The following is a 22,196-nucleotide window of genomic DNA, read 5'->3' on the forward strand; positions in this document are numbered from 1 at the left end:
CTGGCCAAGCCTTTAACATGCCAGTCTGCTCTCCACCTCCTGGGCTCCCAGCTGAAACAACCCACTCACTGTTCCCCTCCTTCGTGGGCATCGTGCGTGCTTTTCCTGACCCCTAACACACCCCATCTTTCTTACCACCTCTTACCTCCTGCCCTGGCCAACACCCCAACATTTCTGAAGTCCTCTGCTCATCTGAACTGACAGGGGCATCTCCATTCACTGCTCAGATCAAAGCTAGTGTGACGGGGGGCGCCTGGCTGGCTCAGTCGGCAGAGCACGCGACTCTTGATCTCGGGGTCGCGAGTTTGAGCCCCACATTGGGGGTAGAGATTACTTTAAAAGTATGTTTTTAAAAAGCTAATGCTACGGCAAGTATGCCCACTTCATCAGTTTCTTTTGTACATATTGCCTTCTGCTCAAGTTGAATTGTTGCTTTTTTTTTCCATGTTGAAAAAAGATTGTTATATATATTTTTTACTATCGTTTTGGACCTATTCCCAACAGAACTGTAAGCTTCTAGGGGCAGGGATCTTGTCTACTGCTTCTCTGCTTCTTTATAGTGTGTGACACAGCACTTTGCTCAACAGCGTTTGGTGATTAGACAGCATTGTTGGTGACATCCTTATCTGCCCCCAAAACAACTTTTATAAAGAGCACAGGGAACCCACACAGCCACAGTTTGGCATTTGGCAGGGTATCTACAGTGCCTCCTTCCACCGACCGTAATGACTGCAGTTTTTCTCGAATGCCTTTGTATTTTATATCCACTTCAATTAGCATTAATAGAACAACACTTTGTACCTTTATGGGATCTCTCGTCGGAGAGCTCAAAAGCATTTTACAAGAAAGTATTAATTATTCCTATTTTACAGGCAGGAAACCTGAGGCAAAGTCAGTGACTCAGTGGCAAAATTAGGACATGATTTTCCCTCTGTTTTCAATTGTCTGTTTTAATCACTAGGTCATGCTACCCCTTCTGGTTAGAGTTAAATTGCTGCTTAAAAAATGACATGCCGGCCCTTCTCGCCAGCCTTATTTTGAACAATATTCACTATTTTCCTGTATTATAAAGACGGCATATGCTCATGTAGAAATTATACAAAATACAGAAATGTTAAAGAAGATAAAACTTACCCATTCAGTCGCTGTCTAGAGGCATCTGCTGTTAACATTGTCGTGTACTTTCTTACTGCATTTTATACCGAAGACAAAATACGCTGTTCTTTGCAGTTGGGGTCACGCTATGGCCTATTTTCTGCTTATACAATAAACACTTTCTGGTGTCATTACATATTTTACAAGCATGACTTTTAACGGCTATACAATATTTCATCATTTCTGTGTTATTGGACGTTTCTGTATTGTTGGACACTTTAGGTCGGTCCATCTTTTTTTTTGTTTGTTTATTTTTTATTTTGCTTGTTTTGTTACCAGAAATACTTCTGTGCTGAGAATATTTGCATTTCATTCTTTTATGTAACGTTTTGACTTTTCAGATGACACGTGTGTGTGTGTGAATATTTTAATTAGAAAAAACAGTTCCTAGATTAGAGGCCCACTTTCCTCCTTTTTTCTGTGTCTCACACGCACACAAAATTTTGACATCCAATGGGATTCTGCTAGCGACTTAAAGCTCTAAAGATATTATAATACAGATCCTCAAAAACTGACATTAGATCAAATATTTAGTGTGAATGGAGCTCGAGGGAATGAAGAAAGTTTTTTCCTCACTGCTAGAAAGATCAGCTTCCCTATTTTCCAGTGGAAAACAAGCTTTCGGGAACTTCCAAACCACATTTACCCGGGAAAAAAAATAATATCCAATCTGACAGTGCTCATGACAAAAGAAAATCTAATTACATTTCATGAAAACAAATCTTCACTCAACTCCAACCATATAACTGCAGAGATGTGTCATAAATGATCTTGCGGAGAAACAAAACAATATTTGCCTTCATGTTGCAAACGCAATTTTTCAACAAAAAAACAACACATGTATCTACTGTGGATGTCCTGGCACCGGAGATGTAGTTGTGTGTTTAAAATATTAGATGGCAAACTGATATTGTAAGAGCAATATTTATAATGAAAGGTCAATATAAATAGAATGCATATGGCTCATATCTCCCAGGAGAAAAGAAAAGGAATTAATATAAGGTCTTAGCACAGAATGTGAACTTTACATTAAGCAAGACAATAATGATATTTATACAATACCTTACATATTTCAAGCCCTTTCAAGCTACTGACGAGGTACACTATTAATTTCTAGTGATTCAGCAATGACATCAGTGAGAGTCACATAGGAAGGCATTTATGGCCACTGTGTACAGGAAATATGTAATATGACATTTCCATGGGCATTTTAAGATGCAGAAGAGGCAAAAGGGGAGAAGTGAGATGTGTTATCTAATACACTCAACATTTCCAGCAGATTTATATTAGAATAGAAGTTTGGTCAAACGAGGCTGCTGCGGTGGGGGAGGGGGCGTGGCTGGTAAGGTGGGGTTGAAGGGAATTGTTGGGTGATGAGATGCCCCAGGTCTGTCCTCGGGGCTTGGGAGTATGAAGCCAGCTGTGTTTTCCAAGGGTAAGACCGAACTCCAACCGAAGAGCTCCAGCTACAAGCTTTCTCGTTCAAGAGGAGCGGAGGACCGCAGAACGTAATCATTAGAGGTGTAGAAAGATACCTACAGTTAGTGGCGTCGGCATATGCTGTCCAGAAGTGTAAGGCAAAGTTAAACGGTGGGCCAGAAATTAAGTCTTTGAAGATTTCTAAAAGGGTCTCGGAGCCTGAGAGATGCTGTCACCAGAGAGAGGCCGAGAGGGGTGGTGAGCCGGAGAGCCTACTGCTTACAAGTCATTATAGTTTGATCTTACAAGTTCGGCAGGTTCTTGGTACAATTATATAACTACACGTACATTTGGCGGATGGAGACGAATTGTGTACTGTGCGTGTAATTACATGTAGCAAAATGTGTACTTTTATTCGGTGGGTATTTACATAGTACAGTGAATGGTGTACTTAGAAATAATTAACAGAAAGCATTATTTAAAAAACAAAACAATTAAAAGTAGTTTGGTTGTCTTGAGCTCAAAAAAAAAAAAAAAAGAATCTGGAACCTTCCTTTTATTTATTCCAGTCATCTATGCCAAATTGTTCTGGAAGGCAGTCGCCAAAGACAAAAGGAAGACAAAGTAATTTCCTTCTGTTATTCATACTCTTTTGATTTAAGGAAAAGGCCTCTTCAAATTTAAAGTGTCTCAAAACTTCTGTCTGGCCTTAGATATTCCTAAATTTAAAACATTTCAAATTCAGTCAGCTTGAATGAATACCTTGGTATAATTTTCAACTTCTGTCTTTGTGAAATTGAGATTCCTGTGTGACTTATTAGGAGTACGATTCATTTTTACCCATGCCCCACAGAGTAGGCATGCCTTTATGTTTGTTGGGGAATAAATTTATGATGTAAAACACTTAGCAGTATGTTCTGTCTCTGCCTATCTGAAATATTTCTTGCCGAATACTCTTCAAAACCAGTTTTTTTTTTTTTAATTTTTGATGTTTACTTTATTTTTTGAGACAGAGAGAGAGAGAGACAGAGTGCAAGCAGGGGAGGGGCAGAGAGAGAGGGAGACACAGAATCTGAAGGAGGCTCCAGGCTCTGAGCTGTCAGTACAGAGCCTGACATGGGGCTCAAACCTACAAACCGTGAGATCGTGACCTGAGCCGAAGTTGGATGCTTAACCGACTGAGCTACCCAGGTGCCCAAAACCAGTTCTAATTTGGATGCAAAAATATCCAGAAAGTGAATGAAGCTTTCAGAAGGCCTCTCTTGTAAAGTTTCCTTTTAAAGCCTATCACATGGGATACGAGAATCTCTGAATTTTTGCATCATTATTTGTGGAGTTCAGATTATTTTCCAGCTTTTTCTGGAGATAAAGTTTCTAGGTGAAACTTCGTTTTATGAGTCCCTTATAAATAAATAAGATCTCAGAACATAAAGACTCTCTTATGAGAGATAAAGAGTATGGCTTTTTTTGGTTTTGTTTTGTTTTTTTCTAATGCTCTACATTATAAGACATTGGAAGAATGTCTTGATGGTTAATTCCTTCAAAAAATTAGGTTAAAGGGTATCAGAACAATTACTAAACCAGCAGTTTTAGAAAACAAGGTAAGGTCTTTTCCTTTCTTGGTGGCTACCAAAGAGGACCAATTTAGTCACCATCAATCCACTGGGTGTTTTAGAGATTTTGCCAATTTTCACCTTAGGATTTAATCAATTACGGGTCGGTGTCAGGAGCTAGGAGGGTCCCCCAATGCCAGGAGGGTAGGAGAGCCTGAACTTCCAAAAGTGCTTTACAACCTTCTAAGTTACATTTACTAGTATTATCATGCCCCTAAGACGGCCACTGTATTTTTCTCGGGCAAAATAAAACGGGTCAGAAAGGAAATTTTGGAAGTCTGGGCTCAGATCCTAGTTGTTAGCTGCCTTGTTTGGTGCTAAGCTGTATTTCATTTAAAGGGGTCAGGAACACTCAGGTCACTCTCCCACTCCCCCATTCTGATTACTTGGGGCTTGATTTTTGAAAGTTGGGGATGGAGAATTCATCATAAACTTGGGACCTGTGAGCTTTCTTTCCCTAAAGGGAGAGCCTGAACATCAAAGGTACAAAGAATGGCCCTGGGTTGTTTTCCTCCTGCTCCATTGTTAGAGAATGACTTTTAGTCCTGTTGCTTCTGTGTAGTGGGTCAGTTATCTTCCTAACCTGTCTTTTTTCTCACACTTTGTTGGGGGGGGGGAGGGGAGGCTAGCCATCATTTTATTGTCTTTGTGGGTGCTAATGGAGATCTAGGTCCTAAAGCCTTTCCATTTTCTGAGTATTTTATACAAAATCCACATTCATGGATTTACTGTATTTGGATGTCCAAGAGAGTCCTCCTAACCTTCTACAATGATGAGACAAAGTCAAGCAGAAAAAAACCAAAACAAAATCGCCTTTAGGAATAGATGCAATTTGTTCTGATTCTATGTCTACACTCAAGAAAAAGGAAATGTACTTTTACAAGCTTTCTAGGTCTCTGCTGATCACTTACCTCCGCTAAGATAATTTTTGATCAGTGGTTTGTTCTGAATGCCATTTTAAAGTGGCAACATTTTGTGGTGTTGGCAAAGTCATTCCTAACTTTTGTCTACCCGCGCCCCCGCCCCCCCCCCCCCCCCAATGCCCAGAGAGCAAGAAGCCTAGTATAAGGCAAAACTCTGGAAGAAAAAAATCTACATGTTCTTTAAATAGAGCTTGACCTCTGGGCCAGTCAATGTATTATTTCTCTAGGAAGTCAAGTTAGCATGCAAATAACCTAAACATAACCAGAAATGTAACAAGGGTATCTAATACTCATCAAATTTATTTCTAAAATATTGCAGTGGATTCAGAACCCTGAATTCCAACCAGATGTACTTCTGGAGTATTACACAGGTCATATATATTTCACTTTTTTTTTTTTTTTTTGGTTCAAACCCAGGGGATCGACACGATAATTAGATTGAGAACATCTGCACCAAATCCAAACCATTTCCCTGATCCTTCCTTGAGCCTTCCCTACGGGAAATTTTGGGGGTTTTCTGTTTTTTTTTAAGCCCCTGCACATTTTATTTGTCTGGCCACCTTCAGGGCAATTGCGAGGTCTCGCCTGCCTGCCACCGCACGAATAGGAGAGGAGCGCAGACGTACCCCCAAGTGTTGGGATACCGGGCCTGGAGGGGGTGGGAATCATTAGAAGTGGTATTTCGTCGGGACAGGGATCCCTTGAGGTGGCAGTGCAGTTTCCCGCCTGGGGCCTGGCTCCGGGACAGGGCGTGGCCAGGCGCGGGGCGCGCGGGTGGGCACGTGCGCGGGGACCCGAGGACGCGAGTGTCGGGGCGCCGCTGCCCTCTACCGGGCGGCGCGGTCGGAGCTGCAGCGCGGCCGCCTGCCGACTGCGCGCGCGGGCTCGGGCGCCCCACACCGAGGCGGTCCTCGGCGTTCCCGAGGTCGCCAGTGCCCTGCCCCGCGCGGCGTCACAGCATCTGCGGCGGAGGCTCGCGGCGCCCCTGCCCTGCGCTCGCGCGCTCCCACCCACCTGCTTCCTGCCCCCTCTGCTGGGCGAAGCTGCGATGGGGACGCCGGGGGACCCCCACCCCCGCCCGCCGCCGGCCGACCTCAGGAGCCAGTCACGCACTGACGGAACTGAGGTTCTTCGCGGGCCGAGACCTGGGGGCACGTGTGTTCTCTAAATCTCGTGGCCTTTCATTTCCAGGCCCTTCATTCAAAACTGCTTCCGTTCACCCCAATGATCAGCGCTAAGCCCTCGAACTCAGTTGAAAAGCAGTTCTATCCTTACACGTTTTATTTCGTATCCCATCCGAATTTTATTTACATATAATTTTCAAGATTAAGGAATTTGGGGATGTAATCACACGTCAAATGAAGTGCGGGGGAATAAAAGTACAGTGTTCCTGCTGGGAAGTCCAACTCACACGTGTGTATAATCAATTAAACATGACGATCATAAAACGGGGTGCTTTTGCCAGGTTTCTGCGAAAAAAGAAATCAAAAGCGAATTGACTCTGGGGTTTAAATGCTAGCATTTCTGTAAACCAGGGACCATACTTTGTTGTAAGTGCACCTACACTTTCCAAGTTTCTGCGCCAAAAGGAGTGAAAACCGAAGTGTCTGAACTACAGGAAGTTTCCAAGGCTGTTCCGCCGAAGCGGTGCGGGGCATACACAACGGTGCGCCAAGACTTTTCCTGTCGTGGCCTAAGCTGGCGCAGCTAGGACCCCTGGCCACCCGGCTTGCGGGTGCGTGGCGGCGCGGCGCGGGGACCGCGCTGCCACCGTTCGGGGCGTTAACGTGTGCAGCGACAGCAGAGTCAGGGCTGGTTTCACCCCAACTCCACTCCCCCCAACCTCAAACGCTGTCCCTGGCAGGCTCGACCGGGGTCCGGCTGGGGCCCCGGGGAGGTGGGTGCGCCTCAGCCGCCCGCCAGTCCGCCTCGCACACGCGCGGCCGCCGTGGGCCCGGTTTGCGCGGGGTCGGCGCTCGGGGCTCGGGCAGGTGGTCGCGGCGGCTCCGCGCGCTCGGGGCCCGCAGGAGGGCGAGCGAAAGCGGCGCGGCTCAGGCGCCCGCCCGGACGCGGCCGAAAGCCCGGGACTCAGGGCCCCCCGAAGGGCTGCGCTCGGCCGCCGGCGGCCCCCGCGACCCCCAGGGGCCCGAAGCAAGCCCCAGGTGAGCCCGGCCCGGGGCCTCCCGCGGGGCCCCGGAGCCCCTCCCGCCGCCCTCCAGCGCCCCCTCGGGGCCGGGCCGGGGGCCGCCGCCCGCTGGGGCCGGGGGCCCGGGAGGGGCGGGGGTCGCGGGCCCGGCGCCGGGCGCCGGGGGGAGGGGGCAGGGGCCGCGCGCTCCAGGCCCCGCGGCGGCCGCCGCGCCCTCGGGCTCCGACTCCGGCTCCGGCTCGGGCTCGCCATGGCTGCGGCGGCGCCGTGAGGAGGAGTCCGCGTCCTCCGTGGCGGCGGCGGCGGCCGGCTCCAGGCCGGGTTTTGGCGCCGCCCGCCTGCTGCCTCCTGGCGGCTCCTGAACTCCAGCCCCCTCTCTATCAGCCTCTCACTCCGTCTCAATATGTCTCAAGATGGCGGCCAATGTGGGATCGATGTTTCAATATTGGAAGCGCTTTGATTTACAGCAGCTGCAGGTCAGGCTTCTGCTCGCTCGGCCTCTCGCCCGGGGGTGGGGGCTGCGGGCGGTCGCGGCCTCCCCCGGGGCCCCGGGCTGCCCGGCCGCCGGGGGGCCGCGGCGGCGGGGAGGAGGGGGGTGCCGGGGAAAGCGGGGCCGAGTCGGGGACAAGTCCCTCTCGCTCCCCGGCCCCCATTGATAACTCGCTTGATCAGAAATTGATCCTCTTTGTTCAATTCATCGATCAGCCCAAGATGGCGCCGGGAGCCGCCGCCGCCACCGCTGCCCCCGGTGTCGGCCCCCACCCCGGGCGCCCCCCCGGCCCTGCGCCGCCGCCACCGCCGCCGCCGCCGCCGCGGGACCGGGGAGGGGGGCGGCCCCGGCGGCCCGCGGGGTGCGCGCGCGAGCGGGGAGCGGGCGGCGGCGGGCGGCGGCGGCGGCGGGCGCTGCGCCGGGAGGGGGCTGCGGCCCGGCGGCGGCGCCCGGCCGCGCGCCCCGCGCCCCCGGCCCGCCGTATTCCCGGGGAAAGTTTGTGGGGAGTTGCTGTGGGGGGTGAAGCGCCTGCCTCTCCAGGAGGAGCCGCCGCCGCCACTGCCGCCGGCGCGGCGGAGCTGGGGCTGGTGGCGCTGTGGTGCCGCCGGCTCGGGGGAGGGTCAGAGCGGCCACCGGCGGCGGCGGCGGCGGCGCGGCCCGGCTCCGGCCAGGCGGGCGGGTGGCCGGGCGGGCGGCCGGGCGTCCGCGCGCCCCGGCCCCGGCCGGCCCGGGCCCCGGCCGCCGCGCCGGGGCTGTCAGCGGGCCGGGGCCGCGCCGCCGCTCCCGCACCCGGCGTGGGGGTCTCCGCGCGGACCCCGGGGTTTGTTTACGTCCGGACGGGCGCCCCGGGGCCACCCGCAGCCGCCCGGCTCTTTTGTGTGCCTGCACGAGTGGCGCGGACCGGCCCCTCCGCGGCCGGAGACGCGGGTAGGGGTGCTTGGGGGTAAACTTGCGAGGGGCGGCGGGCACCCCGCGCGCGGAGCCCGAGGGTCGGAGCGCCCGGCGGGAGCCGGTGCGGGCGGAGGGCAGCAACTTTCCCCGAGCTCAGGCCCCGCGCTGCGCCCTGGCGCGCCGTCTACCCCGGTGGGGGGACGCTTCCTCCCCGCCGCCGGTCCGGGCGGCCCGAGCCCCGAGGCTCCCGCGGCCCCCGGTGACCCGCCGGCTCCGCTCTGGCGCTCTCCTCCGAGGCCCTGTCCTCCCAACAGGGTCCGCGGGGCTCGATGGAGCGCGCGGCGGGTCCCGTCCGAAATGCCGCCTCGGGCCGGCTTCTCGAAAGCAAAGCCCCGGGGGCCCCCCTGGACTGTGGTGTGCCGGGCCGTGGTCCGCGCGCCGAGCCCGGGGCGTTGCTGGGGGATCGTGCCGGGGCTCCCCGTCCGGCTCCGGTGCTGCCGCTGTGCCCAGGGGGCGCGTTTCTGCCTGTCACCCCAGACCCAGAGGAGCCGCGCGCCCTCGGGGTTCGCCCCGAATCTGCCGGCTCCGCGCTCGCCGCGCCTGGACGGCCCCGGGACCCCGCCAGGTGGATGTTGTGCGTAGCCGGAGCCAAGTTGAAGGTGAGCGGCGTGTGGGTCAGAAGAGCGATGCGGGGGTGGGGGGTGGGGGGCGTGGGGGCGCTGGAGGGGAGGTCGGTCTTCGGCTCTGAGGGGCCCCGGGGCGGCCTGGTACCGCGGGGGTCGCCCAGCGTCCCATAGGGACGGCCGCGGCGCCCTGCTTTAAGGTGTGCGGGAAGGTAAACTTGGCCGAACTTTCCTATTTCCTAACCCGGAGGACTGGTGATAGTGACCTACAGTACTTTTAGGAGGGAAGCAAATGAACTCCAGATGCAGCCTTGGATGAAATGAAGCGGATTGGATTAAAACCTATATAAATGGGGTCTGACAACTTTAATTGTATATGCTTGTTTTCTGTTCCTGCCTACGTAAGAACGATAAAACAGACTCATAGTCGTTATGAAATTTCTTCAGATTTCTCGCTTAACTAGGAAGAAGACTATGTGAAATATGTATTTTCGATAAGATTAAAACTTAAAGGAGTTTGAGTATTTATTGACTAAAATAGATTACTCCAAAGTGTCTATTGTGTAAATTAGATTCCTGAATGTAATGAACACAGCCGAATGGCATTTTTGATAAATTGGTCTACCCTGTTTTAGTAAAAATAGCTCCCTTTTACCATAATTTAATTCCTGTGCTTACTGTAAAACCCGTTGTGGAATTTTGAAGAGACAAACCTTAATTTTTTTTTCCTTGTCTTCCTAAATGTGACATTTAGCTGAACATCCATGAAGTTTATTTTTTAAGCATTTTTTTTTTTTTTTTGGCAAAAAAACTGCGTGGGAGGTCGATTCGGTTTCCAGAAAGGTATTAGATTTGAGGATCTCTTTGACACCCCACAACCTGCCAGTGATGAGCTACTTTGGGATATCATGAGGATATTTAACTGTGTAACTCCAGGATCGGCCTGGAAGGTTCCTTGTCCGTTTATGTGAATGAGCTTTAAGGTGTTGATCTTGCAAACAAAATTATGTGAGCGAGCATCATTATCGTTGTCTGTACGGAGCTTCCTTTAGCTTTTGGTGGTAGGTGAAGATTGGGGCTGAGATGGTTTTCTGCCCCTTCTTGACAGGTTTGAAAAACTTCATTTGACTACGGAATGTCAAAGTTCAAGCGGAAGGCTAAACTGGTTCTTTCTCTGGGCCCTGAAGAGGCCTATTGAGTTGGTATCCAGTTTAACGTCATCTCTGTTCCCATAGACAGTTAAGTGAGCCGATGAGACTGCAGTTTGAGAAGAGAGAATTCATTAGTTTCAGGCTCTTCTCATCTTTCCAGAACCCCTGACCCGGAGATCGGGTTGCCTGCGGAGCCCAGTGTGGGTTGTGGCATCGCCACCTGAGGGTAAAGAGACCCTGTCTGAGCTAGACTCAGACCCAGGTTGGAGACCTCGGCGGGTTTGCTGGAGACAAGATGGTTGTGTGTCCCTCCCATGCCCCTCCTGTCCCCCAGTGAGCACGGGCTGAGTTCTGGTCCCTCGGCGTGGTCTTAAAGCTGCCCTGGGACGTGGACTGAGTGCCCAGAAAGAGAGTTTGTGAAGATCGGGCTCTATTTCGTTTCCTTTTCAGTCCCAAAGGCTGTGGTATGGAAGTGTCAGTGCTTCGGTGTTGCTAATAAGACTAGTTGGACAAGTTTTTATCCTATCCCAGACTTGTAAAAAAACCAGGTTTGTTTTTTTTTTTTAAGACAAGAAAAACACCATTGTATAAATTTGCCTTTTAAATACATGTTTGAAAAGAGGACACTTTCTAAAACAAGCTCTCGTAACCCTGTGTGTGAGTGAAGCTTTTGGGGATGGGGCCTGCCAGCGACCCACTTCCCTTCGGGGCGTTATTCTTCCGTGGTGACTGGTGTTCCCCTTTAAGGAGTCTCTGCAAAAGTTAACTTTAAACATTTTCCTCTTTGTCAAAATCCGAAAATAATTCCAGTTTTGCCCAAAGTCCATTTCTCTGATAGCTTTTATTTTGCGTTTCCCTGTTAGGGAAGTGTTCCCCAGAAGTGTATTATTTTGATTACAGTATGTATCCCATCTAGTAAACAAATCAAGGGCTTTACACAGCTGCTGTCTTTGTTTTCTTGGCTCTTTTAATATCAGTGTCTTTGAGATGGCGTGTGGGAGGGGGTCATTGTCAGTGGATTAAAGTTTTTTTCTCTGTGTGAAACCCTGTGTGGTTTTTCTGTTTTTGTCTTTTAAAGGTGCAAGGCGGTGAAGGTCTGGGGTTACACAACAGCCTCTGATACAGTTGGGTCCGTGGAGTCTCCCTTTGCCTCCTTCCCCAGTTTCACACAGCTCTTGCCAGTAGTTAGCTGCAGGAGGGGGTTGGAAGGGCGAGGGGACAAATTGCCAATCCCCTCCGGAATCACTCTCTCCTCATCCACTGAGCTAACCTTAAAAATGTTGTCTGGTGAGCCTATGGAGCCCCCGAGACTTTTACAGGCTGTTGAAAAAGTCCCCTGTCCTGTTGTGTACAATTAAAACAAACCCAGCAGGGTTTCTGCAGGAGCTGTGCGGAAGGGATGGCCTGTGCTTCCCTCCCGTCCTCCCCCCTTCTGGGTCCACCTGTAGCAGTCAACCGGCAGAACTGCTCCCAGGGCTGTGCTCAGGGTCCGTCTTAGGAGAGAAAACGAGGCTCGAGGTAGAAAATCTGTATCCGTTTCAGCTCATTGTATCAGGCGCCGCGAACATCCTCAGTGAAACGAAGGAAGGACAGATTTCTTAGAGGGAAGCTTGCACATTTTTAAAGAGAGAAATTCGTCCTGTGAAAAAATCCTGCCGAGCTAGGCCAAATTCCTACCTGTGCTTCCATTTCACACAGTTCACATTTGATGTCCTGTAAATTTCCCGTTTTTAAAAAGGCAGGTGCATCCGCCGGCGTGCAACACAAATCCTACCTGAAAGTTACTTTAATGTATAGGATCACACACTATTTGAGAAATTATTTAAAAACCTATTTACAGTCATTTAACGTATGAAAGTGTGTGTATATAATTGCTTTTCCTATGAAAGGTCTGATTTTTACAAGGAACTGTCAGAGATAGAAATTCGTTATCTTGTTCTATTGTTTTGTCTGAAGCTCTGCATTATGGCTGCAGAGAGACAGTTTTGGTTTCAACTGAAATTCCCCTGCCTCTGATTGTTTAAACCAGACCCTTAATCTTATTTTAACATACTTAAAACGTTCAAAAAAACCCGGAAGAATTGTTTTGTATAAGTAGCAAGTGAATGTAGTTTAAACACTCAAAGCAATTCTGGTATCTAATTGGAAACAGGTGGAATTCTTGGAATCCTGTGTTTGAATCTTATTATAGCATAGCACAGAGACACTTTTTACTTATGGCCATTTGTTTTGTTGAAGCTGTTTGAAGAGGGGCCCCATGACCTCTCATTGTGCCTCACTACTGTTTACCTGGACGTTCCAGTCGTGCTGGGCATTTTCGGAACTAGATGCCTGTGTCTGCCCGGGCACCCGAGACAACTATGCATGTGCAGATCGTGGAGTGAAAAAGGAACTTGAATGGCATAATTAGACAAGCGATTGAATATCTGTTATACAGCTTTTATAGCAAAGAAGTTGTGAATTCATTTGTGATTTCTGATTTAATAAACATTTATTGACATGAGCATTTGGATACATTTTATTACACCCTGGTAATGATTTAGAATTCACAGAGAAATTTACTGTTCCTACAAACTCGACATTTAGGGATATAAAGTCACATAGCAGCCAAAAAAAACAAAAAAACCTGCCCCAAGTTTGGGATATTTCAACAAAATGTCAGTGGCGGGGCTCTCTGAAATATCTTAGTCATGTTTCCTATTCTCATTTTCAAAGCCAGCTAAATAGCCTGGTTTTGCTGCATGGTTAAGGACTAGGTTTTGGTTTGTGTTTACGTGTTGATTTTATTGAAGAGGACAGCCAAGATTTGTATTGAGCTGTGGGTCCTGTCACAGTTCTGGATTTGCTGGGCTGTAATCAGTCCCAATTTTCAGCCGTATTCTAAGGAGGTAGGGAGAGGACAGTGGTCTTTGGCTGGGCAGGAGATGTCCCTGCAGGAAGTTACCTGGGATGGGTGGGTGTGTGGAGGGACCCATGGCGTCGCCTTCATTGGTAGAAGCAGCTTTGAAGCGCCTTAGATTTTTAAAAAGGACAAGTGCTACCCTACTCACATAATATGACACTGTTAAAAAACATAATGAGGGCCAACAGCAGTTTCTGAAAGCCATCTAATTTGTTGCAAAACCCATCAAGGACCTTTCCTTGGAAAAGTAAACAATTCTCTAATAAAAATAATTCTAATTCTTGCTGTAATTAAATTCTGATAGGATGATGTCAGTGCACGAAATAAATCTTGTCATTTTCTTCATTTGAATCTGAAGGCTCTTCCTTGCTGCAGGAGGCCCAGGGCAGTTGGCAGAATTTTTGTGTGTGTTAGAGCCCTGGGCCATGGGCAGTCTGGGGAAGCTCCTCAGACGTGAACCCCCACCCCCGCCTTCCTCAGGACCCCCATCAGACAGGTGGCTGGAGAGGAGCGAGGTTGGGGGTGTTCATTCCTCCCCAGAATTTACCCAGCATCACAAAGTACCTGGAAAAATAGCCAGGTAGAGGATTTACATGGAACTGAATAGATTCTACTGCTTTTCACTGAAGCATTTGTGAAAATGAGTTGGCCCACATCCCCTTTTTTTTAAATTTATTTTTTTATTTTTTAACTTTATTTGTTTTAAGAGAGAGAGAGAGAGAGTGTGTGTGTGTGTGTGTGTGGGACCTCAAGTGAGCCAGGGAGGGGCAGAGAGAGAATCCCAAGCAGGCCCCACGCTGTCAGCACAGAACCAGGCACAGGGCTTGAACCCATGATCGGTGAGGTCATGACCTGAGCAGAGATCAGGAGTCAGCCGCTTAAGCGACTGAGCCTCCCAGGTGCCTGGCCCACACCTCTGTAAAACCCCAGACGCCACAGTGGGGCCCACTCGGCCGACAATTGAAACCTTCGATGCTTTTGACTGTGATTTACGAACAATGTTGGAAGAAATCATCAGAACTTACTCTGAAGCATGTTTTAGCATCATCCTGAGTATACCAGCACGAGGGTTGTTTTCTTAAAGACATCTTTGTATTTGGCTGTGTTTATTCAAAAAGTTAAATGAGTTAACGTTTTTAAAAAAAGTTATATATGCTTGCGAGGTATCCTGAATTTGGTTAAGGGAAAAACAAATTGACAAATTAGCTCTTTTTTAAGGGAACATTGCGAAATTGCAAGAAATGGAATGCCATTCTGACTGTCATTAAGATTTTATTTGGGTGTTGACAGCTTTTTGCTAAATGTAAGATGTTCAGATCCTGTCCACTCAGCTGGAAAAAAAAAACAAACCAACAAACCAAAAACAACTAGCTTAAAAGCTTATTCCCAATTTCCCCCTAAAAGACAGTTTGTCTCACATTGGTTCTTTCCCCCCAATACATTTTTAATATTTTATTTCCTCACATAGTTTTTAAGACCAAAAAGAATATGAAGTCATTTTAGGCATCTCAGTTCTGATGATATATTGGACTTTTGACGGTCCTTGCTTGATTACCGCCTTCCCTCCTGTTTTTAGGGGAGAGAGCGTTATTTGGGTCAGAATAAAAAAGCTAATAAACCACACCAAAGGTAGATCCGTGTCTTGAAAAGCCCGAAGCTGCAAGCAAGAGCAGGAAGGGCCTTTGAGGTGCTGCCCTAAGTGCCTGCTGTCACCCCTGCTGTCACCCCCTCCGTCACCTCTGCCTGCCGCTTCTTGCCCTTCTGAGCTCCTGCCCTGCCAAGCCTGTCCTGTTGTGACAACTGTTGTTTTATAATTGTTTTATTTTATTTTTTTTTTTGCTAAGTATTTGTGGAGCTCCATTATTTTGAGATTCTTGGAAGAAAGAGAGCTATGTAAATGAAAATTAAAAATAAAATTCTTGCTGGAGGGAATTGTGCATTTAATTTTTTTGATTAGGTTTGGGAAAGACTTCTTTTTCCCCCCTTACCCTGAAAATAGGAACATTCTGTTGCTCCTATCACCATTTTTGCTTCATTCCACAAGGTGTGGCAGATAATGGTGAAACACGTCCTTTATTTTCTGTTTTTCACTGTGGTAGTTGACCTAGAACTTGAACCCATGCAGTTCTGCCTATAGCGAATTACTTCTGTTTCACATTGCTCTGCCCTGCCCTCACTGAGCGCATAGATAGCTACTGCCCATAGAACACTAACCTTTTAGGGGCGCCTGGGTGGCTCAGTTGGTTGAGTGTCTGACTTCGGCTCAGGTCATGATCTCACAGTTCATGAGTTCGAGCCCTGCGTCGGGCTCTGTGCTGACAGCTCGGAGCCTGGAGCCTGTTTCGAATTCTGTGTCTCCCTCTCTCTCTGCCCCCTCCCTGCTCATGCTCTGTCTCTCTCTGTCTCAAAAATAAATAAACATTAAAAAAAAAAAAAAAGAACACGAACCTTTTAAAGGGGAAAGATTTTGAGTCACCAACATGCAGAAATTACAACTAAAATTATAAGAAGACCTACGGATCAATTTCCACCTTCCCGTCTTGTTCACACGGCAGAGATGTTCTAAGTTGTATGATTTTGAAAGTGAAAACTGACTTTAGGAGCATTCGTGGAAGCATTAATTTACTGGAATGGCTTCATTTCAGCTGTGCCTCGGTTTCTTGCTTACATAATCCCGTGTGCTGTCACAGCGATCAGCCAAGTGGGGGACAAAGTCAGGTCTGGAGTCCATAGGCTTCTGTTCCGTAGGCATGTGTGGGACCCAGGAGCCAGATGGGAAGCCCAGGCTGCTGCAAGGCGCCCATCCAGGTGACTTGGTCTGCCATGGACCTCACAGTTGCAGGTGAGCCTAAGGGGCCGGTGAGTGCCAACAGCCTGGAGAGCGGTACTAGGCAGTCAGGAAGTGATTACCTGGAGTGGGTCATCCCGGGGACCCCTCAGTCATCTCTCTTCTCCCCACTTCTCAAATTTGTCAGCATTGGCATGGAATTGAGAGAGGGAGGGTGTTGCCAGTTGTGGCTAAAAGGTCATTGGCAGGGGAGTGAGAAATCGTCGGTGATTGCTTTACTTCGCTCTGTGTCGGTGTGCGATTACGCTGCCATTTTACGCCGCAAGGATGTTTTAATGAATCTCTTGTGCATGTGTTTGCAGTTAGTGTTGGGGGCTGCTTGTTGTATATGAGAGCCAGATCTTTCTAGCACATGAGCACTTGGAATGCTGAAAGTGTTCAAAACAGGTCGCAACCCATCATAGATGTGGCTGCCAGATTAATCTTCCCAAATCATTGATCCCGTCATGCTGTTCTCTCTCCTGTAGTGGCTCACTTGCGTGTAGAACAGAGACCACTTTCCTTCGGCAGACAGAGTCCCTGATGGTTGGGCCTGCCTTACCTAAACCTTTTGCCCCACTTAGAAGGATCCCAGATTCATGCTGAATTTGGGAGAACGCTCTCGTCCTCCCTGTGCACATCTGAGCATCAAACCTTATTTCACGCACTTTTTTCCCTCCTTTTAACAGCCGTGGGAGCCCCGTGCACCAGGCGCTGGTGATGCAGGGTGGGATTCCAGCACTTCCCATCCTGGGGGAGCGGGCCGCTGGCATTGGCTGTGACGGAGCTGTGTGCTATGAGTTGATGGAGGGCTGTAGAGGAAGGGAGTCCAAACTGGGGGGCCCCCCCACCCCACCCCTCGCCACTGCCAGCAGAACAGTTGGAGGGTGGCCGGTGGTCTCTAAGGTCTGCCTCCCTCTTTGGTGTTTCTGATGGACCCCACGTAGCATCCGCCATAGCTTCCGGCTCTCCTTAACCATTCGAGCTCCTGTTCTCCACCTTGTGTTGTTATGCACCTGTTTCATCCTGCCCTGTGGCTGTAGCCTCCAGTAAGTCCTGCTGCAGGAGAGCCATTGGCCTTTTTCAAGGGGGCGGCCCCATATATTCGGATTTAAGACTAGTTCAGCTAGTTCATTTAAGAAAGCAAACGGGATTCGTTTTTGGATTGTGCAAAGTAGGTAGGTCTAGAAAATGGTTGTGTTTTGAAAGCTACTGATAGCCATATACGTAATGGCGACAGAACATGGATTTCTTGTTTATTTCCATTTATTCCGTCTTTGTGAAGTGACGTGTACATTGGTTAAAGTATATGTAATTGTATTTGTGGCATATAAAACATAAAAAAAAAATCCACATTTTTAAAAATAGAATTAGACAGAACAATCCTCTGACAGAGATTTATTCTTTGACTCTGCCCAGGGCCTGAATGGGAGGAAACTTCCCCCTGTGAATGGGGAAAGTGCGCACTGTAATGATTAGAACCCAACCCGTGCACAAGAAAGCAAGCAGCAGGAGGCCCGAAGGTCCGGGTGTCAGCACTGGAGAAGGGTCGAGAATGTGCGCAGCCCCTGGAAGCCGCCCCGTGGGCCTGGCGTGCAGCTGGGCAGAGGCCTCGGACCAGCCCCGGGGCGGAGCGGTGGCCTCGGTAGCCTGCCTGCCTGTCTGTGTTTCTTCATTTACAAAGAAAGTACCTAGGATATTTTTGTGAAGGTGACGTCACTGTCTGGCTGCAGAAGCATTTGCATGGGTTTGGGGGAAGCAAGGCTTGCAGGGGCATCTGAGGAGCCACAGACCCCAGGGCCCAGCCTGGGTGGGGGGCGGTGTCCACAGGGACGGGGAGGAGGGAGAGGAGCCACCCCTGCCAAGGGCAGAGGGTGTGTTCCCTGCGGGGGTCTGTGGGATTTGGGAGGTCCGGTGGGAGTTCAGGGGCTGAGCCCTGGGGAGGAGGAGGGCGGAGCTCAGTGGAGAGGCTGCCGTTGAAGGCACAGGTGAGGAGTTGAATCGCGGGGTTTGAAGCTGGTGGAAGGTTTGTATGCCTTTCAGTCGGTGTCGAGAGGCTGGCCTCTCATTTGAGGTGGGGAGGGCTGGAGAGCCGATCTCAACTGGGGGACCCCCGCCTGAATCTTAACTTCCCGGCCCTGGGGCCCGGACTCCTGTGATGTTTCAGTCGAGGGGCAAGAGAAGGACAGTGTCGCTGCTGGTAATGTGGATTGCACGTTATCATATCTGGTCTTATGACCACTGGTGATGAGGCAGAGGCTGAAACCGGTTTTGTTGTTGTTGTTAAATATACGCTAACAGCTATCATTTCCTGAGTATTGACTAGGGGCAGATGCGGTGTGGGCCCTTAACTTCTTTCCCGTCGTGCACACACAGCAGCCCCGCGGAGGCCAGAGGACCCAGCTGGTTAGGTGAGAAGCCCGGAGCCCAAGAGCGGTAGCTGATTCCTGGGCCCATGGCTTTCCTGCTGATCCCTGCTGTTCACGAGGCCGGCTCTGCAGAAGCCGCAGGGTCCTCGTGATGAGGCGCTGCGGTGGGGGACTCAGGAGCAGGCCCCTGTCCACGGACCACTCCCCCCACCCAGCCCTGAGATGAGTTTGGGGTGGGGAAGTCACTTAGTGTGAGTCACCCGGGATGAAAATGAAGCCTGGGGTGGTGGACGTGTATGTACCTGAGTTGACCTCGGCGGGTGGACACCTTCTGTGGGAGACCTTGGTGGATTTGTGAGCCTTTCTAGAGCCTCCCCTGCCTTGAGACTTGAGAGAACTTTTCTGGAGCCTCCCCTGCCTTGAGACTCGGAGTCATAGCGATGGAGTCCTAGCGATGGAGCATCAAAGAGAAGGTAATCCGATCCTCCTTGGCCGGCAATGAATCTTCCCATCAGCAAACTTTATCTGGTTGGTACCTGGGGTGCAGTGATGGCCTCGAGCTGAAGGTAGCCCTCCTTTCTGTGTCCCCTGCTATCCTCTGTGCCCTGTCTGTGCATCCAGCAAATGGCGGCGGAAGAGATCTGGGGAAATGGGAGGCAGGAGAGCGGCCTGATCCCGGGACCTGGGCCACGGGGAAGGAGGGAAGGAGCTGGTGGCCCAGAGGCTGTGCCCTGTTCAGCTGCGGTGGCTGGGGAGCGCGAACCTAACCAGGGCTGGTCTCTGAGACATGGGACCTGAGCTGGTGTTGGGGAACAATTTGCTGTGAGAGCCTAATATTTGTGTTTTCACCCTGGATGGCCAAGACAAAATCCCCGCTCGCTGAGCCCCTGGGAGTCTGGCCGATTGAGGCACAGCAGTGATGCTGGGTTCAGATCCGTGCAGTATCACCCGCCAGCACCAGCCACACCAGGGCTCTGTCCTCAGTTACACATGGAAGGCATTGTTGGGGTGTGTTTGGCGAGAGGCTGGCTTTGTAAGGGGTCTGCAGGTGAGCATCTGTCCCGAGAGAAGAAAGTCTGGCCAGGTGATATTCCTTAGATCTCAGCTTACTTTAGTCGAGGACATTATCGTGGAAAAATGGAGCTTCTAGGCTACTCTGGATTCAGATGACTGTTTTTGTGTGTCTGGTTTTTTTTGGGACGATGCAGCTTTTTTTGTAATGAAGTTTTACAAATTTAAAAAGAAAACCTACAAGGTGCAGCCGGCTTGGAAATAATGCAGCGTGTTTGAGCGAAGTTGCTGGCAGTTTGGTTTGTTTTGGAGTGACTCCTTTTTTGCATGGACTGTTGGGGCCATTCGTTCATTCCTCAAGAGTGTCTCCACGGTGCCTGATCACCCCTGGGGTGCCAAGAAGAACGGGTCCCCAGCCCCGCTGGTCGATGAACTGCAGGACACCCCGTATCCCCAGGTGTCAGGGTTATAAGGCCTGGGTCCTGGAAAGGTGGTCCTTGGCTGTCCTGCTCCCTTGACTGATTTCATCCCCTGTGGACCATGCAGGGTTGTAGCACAGCATTCTAATGACCAGAACAGTGGGGAAACCCCGGCCTTCAGGGGACCTACCTTCTAGCAGGGAGATGGAGAGCGAAGGTACGGAATACATCCATGACGTATTGCCCGTGCCCAGGGCCGTGCAGCAGACAGAACAGGACCTCAGCGCACAGCCCCACTGAGTCATCAGAAGGGCTGACCAGAGTGAGGCGGGAGGGGTGGTAAAGGCAGTGGGAGGGGTGTGTGGAAGGCACAGTTCTGGTGAGAGGTGGGGAGGGACAGGAGAGAAGATACTGGCCCGAGGGTGTGGGGTAAGGAAGAGGGCAGACCGAACCTGGGCCCTGGAATTTTGGGGCAGGGCCCGTGGGGTCGTGGTGGCCTTGGCTGAGAAGGGGCCACCTATGGGCGAGGTGTCAGCAGAGGAACCTGAGTGGGGGAGGGGCAGGGAGCGGCGCAGGGAGGGCCTTCTGGGTCCATCGGACCCCAGGCGTCCGGCAGGCTGGTGTCACCTGGGGCTGGCCCTTCGAGAGGCAGCCCTTGCACCCTGCCGCCTGGCTGGGCCCCACGGGTTTATTAAAGGCAGGTGCGGTCACTACTATCCTGTTCTTGAGCGTTGGGCGTGACTCAGACGTGCAGGGAGTCAGTCTGGAGTTCCTTTATTCATCCCTATTTGCTTTTTGTCGGTAATCCTTTGTAATTCCCCAGTTTCATGATGTAATTTTAATGGAATTAAACTTGAACACTTCGAAATTATGTAATTAATTACGTTCGGCTTCAATTACAATGACTAATTATAGCGTGATACCTGGTGGCAAGTCAGGCAGGTACTGGTGGGGGTTCATGCCTGCTGGCTATCGGGAGGGCCACTTTCCGTTCAGCATGGGAGCCACGGCGCCCCAGGGACAGGTCGCCTGCCCCTGGGTTGCCCAGGGCGCCTTCCAATCCCACCCCTCCGCTGAGGTGCGAGGTGCGGGGTGTGAGACGCGTGGGAAGTGCAGGTGTGGGAGGGTTGTTTGGGGATGCGAAGGCTCGAACTTGTTTCCAGGTTGAAGGGAAGGACTCTTCTTTGTAAGTTTGGGGTGCCAGGGGAAGCGGAGGGCCCTGTTGTGACATTCTTCTGGGATGCGGGAGGGAGGCCGCTCCCAGGTGAACTCGGTTTCCAGCGAAAAGAAAAGGTGTGAGAACCACTCTGGGGTGAACAAGGAAGGTGGAAGCAGGTTTAAAAAGGTTACTGCGTGGTGGTGTTATTTCCAGGTGGCCCACATGCAGGGCTTCTGGGACCAGGAAACTGAGCCTCAGACCCCAGGACAGAGTGTGTGTTTGTGGACTTTCCAGAAAGTCTGCCCCCCCCCCCCCCCCCAACCAACTTTGCACATGGTGGTGGTTTACTTTGCCTTAGGAGGAGGGAAGGGGTCTAGCTAAGAAATACCCGAGTTGACGGCTGCCTCTAAAACAGCCACGTCTCCTGATGGGGGCTGTGCAGCCCCTTCCAGAATGGGGATCCAGCGTTCCCACGAGGGAGGAGGGGGGTCGGGCCCTTCCGCCATGTCCCGGCACAGCTGCCCGCCTGCCTTCCCTGCCCCAGGCACACCTGCCATCCAGCTGTTCTTGCCGGGAGGCTCCTTGGAAGGGACTTGAAACAGAGGTGCCTGCGTATGGAATTCAGTGGCCAGTGTCCTGTGTCTGTGAGATGCCTGCTGTTTATTTGAGAGGCTTAGGGCATTTTTCCAAAAGCTGATTCTTATGCCTCAAATAGAGAGATTTTTTTTTTTTTTTTAATGCCATCTCTGAGTTTTCCAGTGTGTTCCCCATTGGGTGTACAGAGCAGATGCGCTGGCCGAGGAGCCCCTGCTTCCGGAAGCTTGAGCTGAGGCTGATATTTGGGTTAGGGCGAGGGCCAATAGGATGTCTAAACGTCTTACAGATTTCTGTTTTTTAAGGGACAGTGTGACCTGAAAACATTTTGAGTATACGACTAGGTTTACATTTTGGTTGGGGGATGTCCTGGTACAGAGTGCTCTCGGAACACTTTTTTTTCTATTGAACACGCTTCAGAGGACAGCTCCCTGCACACAATGCCCATACCTGTGTTGTTACTTTTTTTTTTTTTTAATTTCTAAATGTTTTTAAATGTAAGCT

The 22,196-nt window shown here is 50.5% G+C and overlaps 1 protein-coding gene across 7 annotated transcripts in view; it reads left to right on the forward strand.

Annotated features, from left to right (window-relative positions):
* Positions 1-7,444: 7,444 nt before the first annotated feature.
* The window catches only part of CUX1 (cut like homeobox 1), a 366,343-nt gene continuing 351,591 nt past the window's right edge, over positions 7,445-22,196 (forward strand). For 2 of the 7 annotated variants that reach the window (XR_007147822.1, XM_047838944.1), the window contains exon 1: positions 8,520-9,296. Coding sequence is in view for 6 of the 7 variants with exons in the window: in XM_047838944.1 (XP_047694900.1) it covers positions 8,967-9,296 (330 nt within the window). In the remaining variant the exon portion in view is untranslated. Of the gene's footprint in view, positions 7,733-8,517; positions 9,297-22,196 lie in introns of those variants that run through there. The other 5 variants (XM_047838946.1, XM_047838949.1, XM_047838948.1 and 2 more) reach the window with 5 other exon arrangements.

This window comes from Prionailurus viverrinus, chromosome E3 (genome assembly GCF_022837055.1).
Source record: "Prionailurus viverrinus isolate Anna chromosome E3, UM_Priviv_1.0, whole genome shotgun sequence".
In the NCBI taxonomy this organism is placed as follows: domain Eukaryota; kingdom Metazoa; phylum Chordata; class Mammalia; order Carnivora; family Felidae; genus Prionailurus; species Prionailurus viverrinus.